Source organism: Mus caroli, unplaced genomic scaffold (assembly GCF_978045245.1).
Source record: "Mus caroli unplaced genomic scaffold, Mus_caroli_1 scaffold_14, whole genome shotgun sequence".
Lineage (NCBI taxonomy): Eukaryota > Metazoa > Chordata > Mammalia > Rodentia > Muridae > Mus > Mus caroli.
This window is the reverse complement of record NW_028227269.1, coordinates 51,367,668-51,384,038: the sequence shown is the minus strand read 5'-3', so window position 1 is coordinate 51,384,038 and position 16,371 is coordinate 51,367,668. Positions and strand designations below refer to the sequence as shown.

The 16,371-nt window shown below is 42.3% G+C and overlaps 1 protein-coding gene across 16 annotated transcripts in view; it reads right to left on the bottom strand.

The window, feature by feature from the left end:
- Positions 1-2,225: 2,225 nt before the first annotated feature.
- Positions 2,226-16,371, bottom strand: part of Akap6 (A-kinase anchoring protein 6) — a 435,939-nt gene continuing 421,793 nt past the window's right edge. For 15 of the 16 annotated variants that reach the window (XM_029484603.2, XM_021179349.3, XM_029484604.2 and 12 more), the window contains 2 exons: positions 8,643-12,030; positions 2,226-3,626 (listed from right to left, as the gene is read on the bottom strand). In XM_029484603.2, the coding sequence (XP_029340463.1) occupies positions 8,683-12,030 (3,348 nt within the window). In that variant the 3' untranslated portion in view covers positions 2,226-3,626; positions 8,643-8,682. Of the gene's footprint in view, positions 3,736-8,642; positions 12,031-16,371 lie in introns of all 16 variants that reach the window. The other variant, XM_085830363.1, reaches the window with a different exon arrangement.

Genomic DNA, 16,371 nt, shown 5'->3' with positions numbered 1-16,371 from the left:
TATCTGAAAAATACTAAGCCACTTCACTTCTTATCACAGTTTCATCCAGACCATAGGACATATCAATTTGCTCACCTGATTTTTGATAGTGTAGACATATGGATAAGAGGCAAAGTAAGTGGGTCTGGGGAAAATTAATCTGGGGGGAAATGTCATAATTATTATCTTTAAGGGTATGATCAGAGAGAAACTTCTAAGCACATATGCTTCAGTTGTCTTTGTGTAGGTGAGACAATGCTATGCCACACACTAGTGGCTACTCTATGAATGTTTGAATGACTGAATAAATTAGTGGGTGAATGATAGGAAAGGCAGATCTGTTTTCCATGGAAATGTCAGGTTTGAATCCAACATAAGGAAAAGATTGAAGATGACTCCAGCACTAGCCTGGACCACAGAAGGAAGTCATGTATTCTTATTTTATTCACTTGTTTATTTGTTTATTTATTGAAATTTACAATAGTAGAATAAACATATATCTTGAATATATTTTTGAGAAAACGTATCACTTAAGTGTCCACACACCTCTCTACATGTAGGATGAAGACAGTCCCTTGACATCAAGGGTTCTGCCTGTTTAACATTCAGTCAAGTTGAAATGGATCTGAAGTCATGATATATGAAGGGCAGTTGGAGGAACTGCCTGGGAAAGAGAGTAACTGTTCTCAATTACCTGAAGGGTGGCCATGAGACAGAGGGACCATGAATCCTCTAAGGGCCTCTCTGCAGCACAGGCATAGGACCAATGAACCAAACTAAAAGGGGAGGGGTACCCTGTGGACTTTATTTAGCAACCTAAGAGAGTACATTCTAACAGAAACACATGCCCACCAGAGGGATACTTTGCCTTAACAAATAACAAACAATTGTCATGGGACATGTGTAGATAGTGTTGGTCGAATCAATACAAACCAAATGAGCTGTTTTCAAATGCAGATGGGAAGGTAGTGTCTACACAGGGTATGAAACTGAGGCTCTTCCATCTCTTCTGGCTGGAAAAGGCATCAATAAACTCAAGAGTCAACCTGGTCAACTTGGTGTTAGTGTTAAGCGGATATCTAATAAATATTTTCAAATTCTAAGTCTTCATGAGTATATAAGAGGCAAATAGTCCAGCACGGCCCATTAATTTTTTGAATGTCTTTTCAATAGACTTAGACTTGACATTACTTACTGACTAAGAGAAATTCAGGTTGTCTCAGTATATAAAATAATGCCATATCCTAACAGAGGTCCAAAAATGTTCAAATACTTTTCAGGACTCTAGGATCTGTCTTTCTCTGTATTTCAGGCTACCATCCCTGTGCACTCTGTCATTGCCTTAAATCTAGCTAATTTCCCTCTTTCTTTCCCCCTACCACATAGTTATGTCTAACATCTCCCCTTTGTGATCCTCATGAACACTATAACTAGATGTCTCTCTAAGACTCCGTTGGAAGAAGTCACTACATACCCAAAAGCCTAGAATGAGCCATCCATTTAAAAATATGTGCAGCAAAGGTTAGAAGGGGCAAAACCCACTCAAAATTATTTAAGTGTTCCTGGGAGGGCGCCAGTAAAGTTACAATTGTGGGATAAAATAAAGCCCCACACAAGCTACTGGGTCTCCTATACCTAGTACACAGCACACAAACACTCCATGTCCGCTCTGTAAACATCTTGCAGGCCTCTCTATTTGGCCTTCTCTCTTTTCACACATGTAGTGAAGCCCTGCTAACCCCTGTTCTCCCATAGCCTTTCTCTTTGCCCCAGCCTCTCACCCGCTGTCTCTCTCATTGTGGCTCTTTCTCTACACTTGCTTTCTTCCTCATCTGTAGGACGTTATGAAACACACATCTGTGTGGTCAGTCACTCTGTCTCAAACATAGATAAACCTCCAAAGGCAGTGCATCGTTCATAGCTGCTCTCCCCGAATCTAAAATAGTGACTTGCAGGCAAAAGATGCTAATGAGTGATCTATTGAATGAATGATTGTCATTTCGGTGGCTACATATGTCTGTCATGTTCTCTTGGCTTTTGGAAATCTGATTATAAATGTGTGATTATAGATGTGCTTCACTTTGCACATCTTTTTCTAGTTTTAATGCAGGAAACATATATAGATATATATATATGTAAAACCCCACTCAATACTCAAATTCAGGAAACTCTATGAAATACCTACTGTGTGTCAGGCACTTTAGTAGGAGTTATGATATAAATTAAAAGCTGAATTCTTCAAGTCAAAAAAAAAAAAAAAGACCAAATGGAATATTCCTCTGTTGATTTTTCTTAACAAAATAAATATACCTGAAATCTATAGTTTAAATAAAATAATAATCAAATTTTCTATACCATCCACCAAAACCATTCAAATATTTAAAATAAATTAGGGCATGTAAGAGATCTCCAAATACAACTTTAAACCATTAGCAAGTAGAAACAAAAACATTTAGAATAAAACATTGTTGATGGAAATGGCCTTTAAACCTTTGCTATTTCAGGATGTTTACAGTGAAACAGAAAGATTTTTGAAAATTATGAAGGCTTCAGGCCTAGTCTGTAGTCTAAGCAATGTAAGCCTTCTGTGCAATATGGATATTTTGGAAGCTAATATATGGAGTTTGATTCTTTTTCTTTTCTAGAACCAGATGCAAGAATTTGGTAAAAACACAGGTAGAAGAGATCATTAATTTTCCTTTCCCCCAATAAGCTATTTTTATTATGCCAATTTTAATTACCATGCAATTGAACGGGTTTAAGGCTTATATTCTCCACATCACTGGACATCACAAACATGAAAGCATTTTATACTGTCATACATCAGTGTTTGTACTAGCTTATACATATATACAGAAATTATTCACGCATCTTAACCTTGCTATTTCCTCCTTTCAAACCAACATAATATTACCACAAAAGCAGCTTTTTAATAAATGGTATAAGAAATACAGCAAGGCACACCGTTTTAAAAAAAAAAAAACATTTTTCTCATTACCACCTCAAGAAGCAGAGAAATCAAAAACAAACTTAATAGTAGAATGTACCAGTTTATACGATACAACACTGTTATAGTTGTTTCTTGAAGTGCTGCATAGATCATTACTAAAAAGAAATAATTAAAATGGCGCTTTCAAAACATCACTTAATTTTGTCATAAGGATCAATGTGTCTCTTCTATACTACAATCAAATCAAGGGCTGGCTTTTTAGGTAAATCTCTTTCAATAAACATAGGTATAATATCATGAAAAATTTCAGAGCAAAACATAAAATTGGTCAAGTACTGATGGGAGGGGTGCCATTCCAGACAGTGGGTTTAATGGACCATCAATTTGGTGAACGGCAGAGCTTTAAAAGGAGGTGGGAGGGGGAGGGAAAACAGAAGTCTTGCTGGAGAGAGAGGGTTGCCAGAGGTAGCTTGGGACAGGAATCCACGGGAGAACAAGCAGCTTTGAGGAACTAAGACGATCACCTAAGAGGAGCAATGCACACATCCAGATCGGGAGGCCCACGTGGACAGACCGCATTCAGAAGGAAGGTTCGTCTTCAGGAAGTCAACGTGGCAGGAGGCAGTGATGATAACAGGATGGAACCCAAGACCAGCCCAGGGTGGGTCAGGCCAGCCCCGAGCTTCAGCCAGGCTATCTACAGGAAAGAAAGAGGTGGCAGGGAAAGGTGTCAGCAATGGCTGTTATTGGCAGGATGAAGCCCTTTCTGGAAGCTGCCTGGGGAGGGGAAATCATCTGCTAGCGATCTGAAATGAGAAGTTATGAAATGTGACTTTCACTAGCTCAAGGCTCAAAGAACACACAAACACATTTTCAGTTCAGTAAGTTATATAGATTCCTTAGTATGTTCATATGTTTTCAAAAAATAAGAAAAATCAAGTACATGATCTTTTCTCTGGGTCATCAATTCATCTATTCTTCTGGGGATGATCTCAATTTTATCAAGTTTTTAAAAAAAAATCCATAAGAAAATGTCAGGTAGTCAGTACCAAAGAATGCAATGATGTACAAACACAAGCCAGGAGATACCTGGCTCCCAGGCTGACACTTCCTCCACTGGTCTGTGTAAGACGTTCTATTATAGAGTGGTGGAACACTCACAACATTATGATAACCTCCTAATGCTTTCGATCCTTACCTAGGAAAAGGTATAATTAGAATTCACCACTCAACTATTACTGTGCTTTATTTTAGGTCCAGGAAACTGAACTGACTCAATTCTCTCTGTATGTGTGATGATTGGTACAAATTTCTTCCAAGCTCATTCTGTCCTACTTATTTCTAAATGGCTACAAAAACTGATCAAATCTGAGAAACAACCAAATTCCAGGATACAAAGTACTTTCGGTTCTCAGACCAGCTCTCAAATAAAGCAGGTCTCTGCCTGCTTGAGTTTAATCTAAATTCCGAAGTGCTATATCAGGGTATTCCCACCCCCTCGACCTCTTAGAAGCAAATATTCTTCCGTGTCTTCCTGTCTCTTTCTATAAACTTACAGCTTCATGCACAAGTCAGAAAAAGTTTTCCAACCGTAGTTCCACCACAGTCAAACAGGATGTTGAGAAGATACGGGAAGTTAACAGGGATGGGGGAGACAGACAGAGGCAGATGGAACAAAATTTGGTACAGTAAAATAATGCAGTAATTCAAGAAAGCACAGGGAAGCATTGCTCACATGCTGAGGATGTGACTCATCAGGAATCTGCTGCTGCGCAGGGGAATCCTCCAGTGAAGCCAATCCCATCTTAGTAAAGAGCTGGCATTTGAATGAATTCCCTCTGGGTAATCAATTCTTTCAATTTGGCACACTTGGGAACAAGGCAGGCCAAATGGGCTCAAGCCCAAATCCCCTCTCTCTCTCTCTCTCTGTGTGTGTGTGTGTGTGTGCGTGCGTGTGTGTGTGTGTAAGAGAGGGAGGGGAGACAGAGCGAGAGTGAGACAGAGTGAGAGTGAGACAGACACACACACACACACACACAGAGACTGACTTTATCCAATAAAATCTTTATATAGCCTGGCAAGTTATTCAGAAGTGCCCGATTATTATCCAGCGGAAGCTTGGGTTAGAAAGGTGATTTAAAGGAAAATGTTATAGACACATGTAGTGTCTAGTGAAGGAATAATATACAAACCCTCAATGGAGTTTCCTAAAGCTGCTTAGCCAGCCTTGGGAAACCCCAGTGTCAGCCCAGTAAGAGAATGAGACGTTGTGTGTGGTGAGAAGTGTTGGCTCCAACCACTTTCTCAACTTATAAAAGCTGAGCTGCACTCTAAATTGTGTTAACACCTATCAACACAAGTAATCATCTCAAATCGAAAACTCTGTGGCCACCATTGCTCATATAGACTGATGACGTAGGCAAAATGATGAAACTAAGACCAAAAGAAGTAATCACACACACACACACACACACACCATTAAACCATTAGATGAACAAGGAGAAAACATGAAACTACACACTGGCTGGATGTAAGGAGTTAACTTTTTACACTGCAGAATTTATCCAGCCTGAAATTTAGGGTTAAACCATTCATCAAAGATTACAGGCTTATGATGAGGATTATGAAGAAATAACTCTCAGAATACAGCAAAAAAGATTAGTGCAAACTACATTTCTTAGGTAGGCCCTAGGAGGAATTCCAGACCTACACCATGTGCTCTCTCCAAATTAGGCAGGAAGAGCTGGATCTAGCCAGTTACCTCCCCTTTGATGTGATTCATTCTAACTGGCTTCTCCATTTTCACACAGATGGATACAGTGAAGAGTCCAGCAGTTGCTGGAAGTACGTGCAAACGCACCGCCGTTAGGCCACAGCAAATCTTCTCAGATGGGTTCAGAGGTTTTTAATTAGAACACAGTAAATAAAATCATTTTCAAAACTCTTTGAAAAGAATCTGTTCTGGTTGCAGACTATCTGCCTGGTTCTAAACACATCGTAAACACGTTCGGATGGAATTGTAATCATTTCATCTGATAATCTATTTCTGGGAAAAGAGCGCCAGCAAATTGACTTGGGTGAATTGTGATGTCCTGGTACAAAGGCCATGCCACCTCACAGCCCCCAAATGGCTTTTAAAAGGAAGAACTTCTGCAGCTTTTGGACAGAGTGGAAGGAACACTGACTACAGTTAAGTTCATATGGTTGTAAAGTCTCGATGTAACTTCAGTACACACCCTGACAAGGAGTTCTGGGAGCTTAGCAGCCTTTTCAGATTGAATGACTTCTCAGGTGACAGCACTTTGGCACCTGACAGGTCCGTGCAAATTTACACCCAACGCTTGTAACTAAGCGAAAGATCAGGCACAAACATGTTTTGTTAACATGGTACTTAGACATAGACACACACACGCACACATGCATTCACACTGCATACACACACATCCACACATGATCACGCACAAACACACACGCACACACAGGCATTCATACTGTGTATGCTCGTGTGTGTGTGCGCGCGCACACACACACACACACACTCACTCACTCACTCACACACACAAGCACTCACACTTGTCCTCACACACCCTCAAAGGTGGATAGGAGCAATCTATGGCTGTTCACATAGCTCTAGGCTTATAACAAGTCACTTGGGGACGATGTCAGTTTTACAGAAGTAAAATCTGGCTGCTTGTTCCCTTTGCCCACAGCCTGGTGTGGGGCACAAGAGAACCCTTCTGATGGGCAGGCAAGTGGCTGATATTTTTACACCGTCTATGCTTGTAAAATGTGACAATTACACAGATCTATCAGCACCTCCACTTCCCCTCAAGTCAAAAAATGGAATTGCTCATCATTTACATTTCATTTCAATTCCATTTCTCTGTGTGAGGAAGAGAAGAGACTCCCAGAGGATCAGACAGTGAGAATGCATTCCAGAGCCTTCACTAGGGCCAGCGCGTCTCTGCTCCAGATCTCAGCAGGGCTGGTGACTTAAGGGTCACAGTCACAGGGTGGCATGCTCACAACGCTGTTGCTTTCAAGCCTTTATCCTTTTTCAGAAAACAAAATCAGCCAGGCATTCTGGGTCCTTCTGCGGAGGCGGGCAGAGCCTGCATCCAATCAGTTCTAATAGAACCTGTTCTGAGACGGCTTATGGTATCCCGGTTACTCTCCCTTAATGGTCAGTTTTACTGCATACTGATGGAGGGTGTGATTATAGGGTGGCCACAGCTCACAGAAAACACATCTCTCTCTCTCTCTCTCCCTCTTTTGCTCTCACTTGCAACCAATTGTAAATAGTGTCTGAAATAGAAAACTAGTGAAGCTACATCAGTAAGTAGGATGCCTTTCTTCAGTTTTGCATACTGAGTTTATTTTTAGGGTATATATATGGTATAGATTCCCCCCTCGCACCACATTCTAGCAGCTCAACATAGAATCGCACATTTTAATGAGCTCAGGGCACAGGTGTTGCAGGAAAAAAAATAATGATGTTTGCCATTCATCTTTCAAATTAAATAATGTGTTTTTAAATAGTAACTTTTTTCATAATACATTATGGGAACAACATTTATCTGTCACATTTTAAAAGATGTATTTGTAATAAATGTAAATTACTTTTAGAAAATCAGTAATTAGGCTCATCAAAAAAATAAACAATCTGCCACAAAAAAGATAATCTTTAGCATAGTTAAGTATAATAACTGTTATTTGAATAAGTTAACAAATTAGGGTAGATTGCTTCTGTAATTCATTTCCTATAGCACGAGTTTAGGTTACGGCATTAGGCTTCTGTAGTGGGGGTGGAGGGGCGTTATGCACCTCATACTTTGGTGAAATACAACTCTCATATTTGAAAGCTAAATTTCTCTTTAAACTTGATTGAGCAAGTGCATTCATCACTGGGTCTTAGAAATGGGAAATAACAGAATCTCTGTATCGCTTCTAGAGCTGTATCACCACCTCAGGATTATCAATCAATAGCTGTCTTATTAAATATGAAAAGTGGAATGAATTTCTCAAAAAAAATTGATGGCAATCAGCCTGTCACCTTCAGGCAAAATTCAAAAATTCTGTTTTTATCGAGATGCCATTAACTTGTCACGTATCCTCCCAATATGTGCGTTTTGCGCTGGTGCTTCATCTGTGTGTGTACAAATAGGAGCCTCTTCTTTTCCCTCAACTTTTTGCTCCTGTTTGGATTCTGAGGCCATGATAAGGGGAGTGACTGGGATGCTAGTTATATGAAGCAGAAGCCTAAGGAAAAGCCCATGTCTGGAAGGAGGCACAGCCTTCAGCCTGACCCTTGCTCATCACGGGGCAGTTCTAAGTAGGAGTTGCAGTAAGGAATACAGCTACTGAACATGCATTTTGATCTCAAGGAATGCCTGCAACTCTCGGGGCATTTTTCTCCTCTAGTCAGAGAAATTAAAACCCTAAATGGATCAGCTGGTTTCTCAAATATTGTATTGCTCTTGCCAAAATGATGGAATAAATATAATGTCACTTGAAATGTCAAAATGTCACCACTGGTCCCCTTGTGCCTTTCACAGTGACTATCACTGCTGTGTTTCTACTCAATGTCTTATCCAGATGTGTATGTGTCACAGCTAATCATGCTGACCAGTCTTCTATAGTGGATCTATTAATGTATACTCATATCTACACACACACACACACACACACACATGGCAGAAATACTCATACATACCTTTCAATGAGATGAGTTCCATGCTTGGGGGCATTACATTCTACCTATGCATGTTACTATGTCGATCTTCATGAAAGCTTACGAGCTTCTCTTTGCAGGTTAAAGTTTGGGGGCTGGGATACAGTGCAGCCTTGCCTTTTGGCTGTTTTGCATTCAAAGAGAAAGCTTGAATTTTCGGTTTGGCTGAAGCAGCGTTTTCTTCTGGCGTTCCTGATACACTTTGCTTTCTTGAACTCCCCTCTCTCTTGGCCTTTCCTGGGGAGGTGGTAGGCTCTGCACTCTCCACACAGCCCTGGGAAGTGTGGGACGCACCATCTCCTTCCTTTGCATCATCAGCTCCCTTCTGAGGGGAAAGTCCTGAAAGAGGCACCGTGTCTGTCTCATCACTGAACACAGAAGAGCCGGCTGTCATTTGTTCTGGCTTAGCAGCTTCATCCTGGACTTCTGATTCATTTGGAAGGGCACTGGAGAGATGGGCTTCCTCATCAGCAGGCTCGTCCTCAACACAAGCTTCAAAGAAGCAGTCCATGTCTTCCTTGTCATCTAAGCCAGAGTCCACGGTGTCTGGTGGCAATGGGGTGTTGCTCTTCTCATCTATGTAATTGGTGACCTCCCCACAGTCACTGTCGTGGGACGAAAGAGATAAGTAGGAGTAAAAATCTCCCTTCCTCAGGTGTATGGGCCGATGCGAATGCTCTAACACTTTCTCCTTAATTTGGGTCAGTGACGTGGGAGCGGCCACCTCACTCTCAGGTTGTGATTTACTTTTGAGGGCTGTTGATGCCATGTCAATGATTTCCTTAACAAAGTCATGTACCGAACAATCTTCATCATCTTTTTGATGGAAAACATCTGGCTTGCAGTTGCAACAGGAAGTGCTGCTGCTGATAGAAGCACTTTCCTCTGTCTCATTTTGTTCGAGTAGGCAGCAACCAGCAGCGTTTCTAGCCACACTTGGTGCATCATTAGACAAAGATTTGAGTCCATCACTATCTTGTCTGCTTCCGCTGCTGGTTTCCAACAGTAGTCCTGAGCAAGAGTTCTGGACTGATGTGCAGTCACCCCTTTCAGGATGCTGGGGATCGGAACCAACCTGTGGAGGATGCCTATCATTTGGGGGACCACATTCCTTCCCAGCGACATTTGAATCATCAGAACCATCCATTAATGCTTCATACTCGCTGTGCTTGGATTCAGAAATCTTTTTCACATTTGAAGCAAGGTTCTCTGATGCCTCTGGAATCCCTGGCTTCCCCTTTTCTCTTTCTGGAGTACTTTCAACATTGCCATTTTCCATGTCGGCCACATGCGGATCTTTAGTAACGTCGTACGTATTTTTCTTATTTTCACCTTTGGTTCCTAAGTCATGAGTTCTGGGTGGGTTCTTACCATTCCCGTTGTTTTCAGAGAGACGTTTTATGGAGCAATTTAGAAGGGCCTCAATGTCCAGGGTGTCCGAGGGATTGGCCCTCTCAGTGCTTCCTCCATCTTTATTGACCTTTATTTCATCGGTGATGCTGGGCCGTTTCTTTTCTCTCGACAAGGAAAGTTTGGGTCTTATCCACGTCTGCAGTTCGTTCTTGATGTAGTCCAGCCCGGACATCAGGTTGCTTTCCTCATAAATTTCATCATCCGTTGCAATACTGGAGTCGTCATCCTCATCTTTGAGACACAGCTCTTCTTCCGTCAAGGTGAGAGTGGAGCTGGAGAGGAGGTCGCTGTCGTCTTCGTCATCAGTGCAAGCAGAGGTGCAGGAGACGTTGACAATCATGCTGACATTGACGTCGCTCTCATCAGCCACCGAGCGATTCAGGCGCTTCCTGAATGATGCGTTGGACTCTGGGACCTTGTTTTTGTGTAACACAATGTCCTCCGAGCAAAGAGAGAGCTCATCACTGCTACTCAGTTCGGTAAGAGATGCCGGCGAGTCTTCATTGATAGAGGATGCGACATCCAGTGACATCTGGCCACTGAAGGACATCTTTTGGGAACTGCTTTGCAGAGTGATATCCGAAACACTCCTCTTGATCTTTTGCTCTGAGGGGCTCTGTATGTTCTCCAGACGATTCAAAAGATCTAATGTCCTCTTGCTCAGCTCACCAACCGAGCCACTGCTCACACTTATGTCCCCAGAGCTGTGACAGCTAAAAAGATCCTCGTTGCTCTTATAGGATGTCAACCAACTTTCTAAAGAAGTGCTTCGCTGGAGGCTGTCACTGCCATTTTTAAAGATTCCCAATCCAAACAAATCACCCCCTGGGGAAAGGGACTCTACCGATGAGCTACGAGATAAAAGGGAGAGCTGTCGGGCATTCTGGATGCCCGCGAGTGTCTTCTCTATGTCGCTACTTTTGTATGAGCTTCGACCCATCTCGTGGGGGGCACTTGCCAAGATCTTTTCATGGAGGGGCACGTCTGGTTGTGACTCAGAAGCCTGATGTTTAGGTTTGCAGGACTTTTTATCAAAATAGAAACCACGAAGAAGGGGATCCTCCAAATGGGCCTTCTCACTTTGCGGCTGTTTCATTATCATTGGAAATTTGAGCTTTGAGCCTTGGAGGTACGAGTAGTCATAAAATGTAAACACCTCGTGTTTTCCTTGTAATTCTTCTCCCAAGCAATCAGTGGTGTGTTTGGTAACACTGTTTAAGTCCCCAGCTTTCCCATTTACACAACCCATTGGTGAGACAGATGCCTGAGAGACACTTGAAAGCTTAATGCACTCCCCCTCATCTTTAAATTTTTGCTCCAGCACATTGGCTGCATCTCTCATTTGTGGGTCCAGATGTTGTGTTTCAGGGTTACTCGGGGACCCATCGACCATACTGAACAAGCTCATGTCGGAGTTGGTTGGCATCTCATTGTCTCCTTCGCTGACAATTCCACTCTCACTGCCTGAATTCTGGCTCAAGTCTCCACTCTGACACGAGTAAGGCCTTGCCAAGCTGGAACCGCCTAAAAGGTCTGGTAACGATTTTGTGGATGAAAATGAAGAATCTTTACTGAGGCTCTTAGTTAAAACAGTGGGCTGCGCTGTGCCTGTGAACTTGGGGCTGCTTTTTAGAAACGGAGTGTGGCTGTCCTCGTGGAACTCAACATTGTGGAGACTGTACACTTGGTAAATGTGTGGGCTGGAAGGGGCAGTGATGTTTGAGGTATACTGGGACCCTCCACAGTCACCTGCCTCCTCTTCATAACCGGAGTCCTTGTGGTGTGTCTCTTCAAGTTTCACTGTTGGAACCATAGGCTCTGGGTCTTGATCAAGGTTGTTGGATTCTTCATGCACACTAATGAGTTTGTTACTTATGTCTGTCTCATCCCATTCCAGGGCATCCTCACTCATTCCATTCAGGTCCATCAAGCCAGGGTCAATCACATTCAGAGTCTCCTGTAATAGAAGGGAGGAGAGAGAGAGAGAGAGAGAGAGAGAGAGAGAGAGAGAGAGAGAGAGAGAGAGAGGAGAGAGAGAGAGAGAGAGAGAGAGAGAGAGAGAGAGAGAGAGAGAGAATTAGAGAACATAATTGGAAAATTGTTATCTATTAGGACCTCTTGGAAGTTAGAACACAAAACTGAAGTGCAGATTGGAAGGTACCAGCATCAAGAACTCTAGTTCTCCTTGAGATAATATCCAAACACTGTAGGGGTGGGCTATTATCAATAGTGACTGTTGATTGTGCTATGTTTCACATCTCAGCTTGGGTTGATTATCGAGGGTTGGATATGAAATGTGTCCCACAGGCTCGTGTCTTGAAAGCTTGCTCCCCACCGGATGGCACTATTTGAGGAGCTTCTGGAGACCTTTGCAGGTGAGATTGAGCAGGAAGAAGTATGTCACTTGGAGTGGCTCTTTGGGAGGACCTGTCCTTAGCCCCCTTTCTGCTATTTCTTCACAGCAGAGCAGACAAAGCTCCTCCATCACATGCCCCGGGCCATGGGGCCAGGTGACTATGAATGGGACCCTCTGACACCATGAGCCAAAGAAATACCCCTCCTCTTTTTTTTTAAAGATATTTTCTTCATTTACATTTCAAATGCTATCCTGAAAGTCCCCTATACCCTCCCCCTGCCCTGCTCCCCTATCCACTCACTCCCACTTCTTGGCCCTGGCATTCCCCTGTACTGAGGCATATAAAGTTTGCGAGACCAAGGGGCCTCTCTTCCCAATGATGGCCGACTGGGCCATCTTCTGCTACATATGCAGCTAGAGACACAAGCTCTGGAGGTACTGGTTAGTTCATATTGTTGTTCCACCTATAGGGTTGCAGACCCCTTCAGCTCCTTGGGTACTTTCTCTAGCTCCTCCATTGGGGGCCCTGTGTTCTATCCAATAGATGAGTGTGAGCATCCACTTCTGTGTTTGCCAGGCACTGGCATAGCCTTACATGAGACAGCTATATCAGGGTCCTTTCAGCAAAATCTTGCTGGCATATATAATAGTGTCTGCATTTAATACCCTTCCTCTTAAATTACTTAAATCAACATTTTAGTTGTGTTATGTGAAAGTAACTAAAGCAGCTAAAAATAAAACTGCTAAACGAAGACTAAAAGGTAGAATCCATGAAATATTGTAGGGTACATATATTCTCATAGCAATTTCCTCCCTAAGTCTCTAGTAGAATACTATCTGTTGCTGTGCGTCAGTACCCTCTTGCCTCTAATTTTAGGTTAAAGTTCTATTTACCCGGGAACCTAGAACAGTGTATACACCTTCATTTTTCTTTCTTTTCTGGTCTTGGCTGTGAGAACTAGGCTTTTCCTTCTGTTGGCCGAGATGAGCAATGCCCACATCTTTCCAAGAGTTCCCAGGCAGCTCCTTAACCATTGTTCCCTGGCTCCCTTTCTTCTTTATCTTTTCTTTGTGAGAGAGATATCACTTGAACTTTTGTTGATCATTACTATTGGTTTGCCTATGCTTTTGACAGGTAAAACCTTCCAGTCCCTAACTGTCTGAAGACTTCCCTGACTCCCAGGGATGCAATAGCCTAGGTGCCCTGCTTCTGTGCTCTGCTTGTCTTCATGAGAACTCAGTATTCTCTTGGCCTTCTGTGGGATGGAGCTGTTAAACGGCTCTTTCAGCATCCTCACTTCTCACCCAGCTATCTGGTTCTATTGTGGAGCCAAGGAAGGTGAAAATGCACTGTGGGCCCTGAGAACTTCTCCTACAGATAGAACCATAGAGCATTCTCAGCTCCATCTACACTCATGCCAAGGAGACAGATGGACGACCATGACTCTAGAACTAGCCAACAAGCCAATGGCCTGGCTGCTCTCACCAGCTTCATTAGCTTGTATGAGTTATTTAAGCTTTCTGAGCATCAGCATCATCACGTATAAGATAGATACAGCTCTATTGATCTTCAAAATCACTCTTGGATGAAATGTAAAATAATTATAAGCTCCCAGGGAAATAGTCAATATTTGGTAACTAATTCTTACGATGTGTAGAGTTGCTCATAAGTTCCTTGACTCCCCCCTTGGCTATATCTCCTTCTTACCATACCTTCCAATTTACTCTTTAAAAACAAGCCCTGATCTGATAGGTAAAGAGGGTGGTGATAGCTCTGAAGGCAGAGTTTTCTCATTACAAGTCAGATTATCTCAACTGTCTGGTTGAAAAACAGGCCACTCAGCTTTCTTTCTTTAGTGGGAGGAAGAAAACCTCACCTGGAGCATATTAGGGCACATTTGTAAAGCCTCAATCCTTCCTAAAATTAATGCTTAAAGACTGCCACACAAACATATTAAGTGTGCTTTATTGTAGTGGATATGGAGGAGATTCTCTGTATAACCCAATTTAGTTAAAAAAGATTTCAGTTATAAGGCAAACATTAATTAGGGGATAATTTTAAATTTTCTTTCTAAAAGAGATCTTCCCTGTGGCAGTGTTCTAGCAGTCAATCTAGTACAGGGCTAGTTATCACAGCCACTTAGATACCAAGTCCATTCACTGTGATGAATTTTTATTACAATTTCTGTTTATTCTTTGCTAAGAGATAAAGTAGAGGACTAATGACCAGTCTGTATAGCTAGTGAATGTTAAAATCTTTAGCTGCAGGAGCAATCAATCAGTCCACTCAAGTAGTGTATTAATTTCAAACACCCCCTTGCCTGACACTGTACTGACGGTGCTGATAAATAATTAAACCAGGCATTCAGAGAAGCGCTTTGTAACTCTGATCAACTTTAACAAGTGACAGCACAGGATTTTCCAATAGGGTCTCAAAAGCTGGGACTCAACAATTGTGCCATCTTGTGCCAGGAGCTAAGCCTAAGGGATGCCTGCAGCTTAGCCTGTCTCTGGACACGGTCATGGTCGGCTACTGTTTTGTGGGTTTACAGATTCAAGCCTATGGAAGGACAGAACTCAGGGGTACTGAAGGAACTGCTCAGAAGTGGTTGGGGTAAAATATTTCCATAGGAAAGGATTAAACCTGGTTTATGTTCCCCTCAAGTCTCCTGTCGTTTAAACCTTCCTAAAGCTCCCTTGTATGATAATTCCAGGGATATCTGACTGGATCTACTTAGAAATCATTCACTTTTAATGAAAAAAAAATATTAAAGAAGCCTGCACTCAGCCTCAGTCATTTTCCCTTTTAGCTGACCTTGGCAGTTACTTTTAACTTCTCCCTTCCCTTCCCTTCCCTTTTCCCTTTTCCCTTTCCCTTTTCCCTTTCCCTTTTCCCTTTCCCTTTTCCCTTTTCCCTTTTTTTCCCTCCCCTCCCCTCCTTTCCCCTCCCCTCCCCTGCCCTGCCCTTAATCCTTCCGAAGGGCTGAGATTTCCTCCCTCTTGTCCAACATTTTGTATTCTGAAGAAATGGCCCACCTAAATGGTAAGAATATTAATTGCTAACCCATTCCTTAGATTTACAGAACCCAGAACATTTTGAGGCTCTCTGTAATGCTCCCCACTGCTGAGACGTTGGCTTTATGAACATCCATTATAATGTTCTGAAGAAGAAGTGTGTGTGTGAGGTGGGGAGACTTTGTAGATGACAAAGACCCCCTTTTAGCATATGACTTTCCTGATCTATTCCTTTCCCTCCCTAGACAAGTATGCTCAACCTAAGACCCTAAAATAGAGCTTTAAGGAGCAATGTCCTCCATCTTTGGCCAACTTTACACAAGCCAGTTTCTTTCACAGAAACTCTTGACTCTACATTATCCTTCAGGTAGAGGGCAGCCTGGACCTTCTTGTTCTGTAGTAAATTCTGTCAGCATTTTAAATAAAGTCTCCATTTCCTTGGAATTTAACCTAAACCATTCACTGGGGCACTGGGGACGGATATGAGGACACTGATATAATTAAACATTTGCCTTCTGTGCGACTGTCAGGGGGAGGAATATGGCATCCACATTGACGTAACTGTCATCTTCTTGGCTGGCACTTCAACGTGGTCAATAATGCTCAAACTAATTAAGAATTGGATTTATTTTATTTTTATTTTTATTTTTGTAATTTGTAAAGGAATTGCTTAGCAAAAAAAAAAAAATGTGCATATTCCCATACTTGTCAAACTGGTAAGTCCAAATGGAGTCGCACCAAAATCTAGAGCGTTTAAAGAATGCCAAATGGCCAGTGAGTAGCAAATAAAGAGCCTGTGGAGAGCCCTAATACTGGTATGGTCCTTTCACTCACACATTTGCTAAGCTAGGTTTTAGGTGGGGAAGGAGAGGAGGTTCCAGAGGTGTGAGGTGCTAAAAGGACATGTCTTTCAGGAAGCACTTTGCT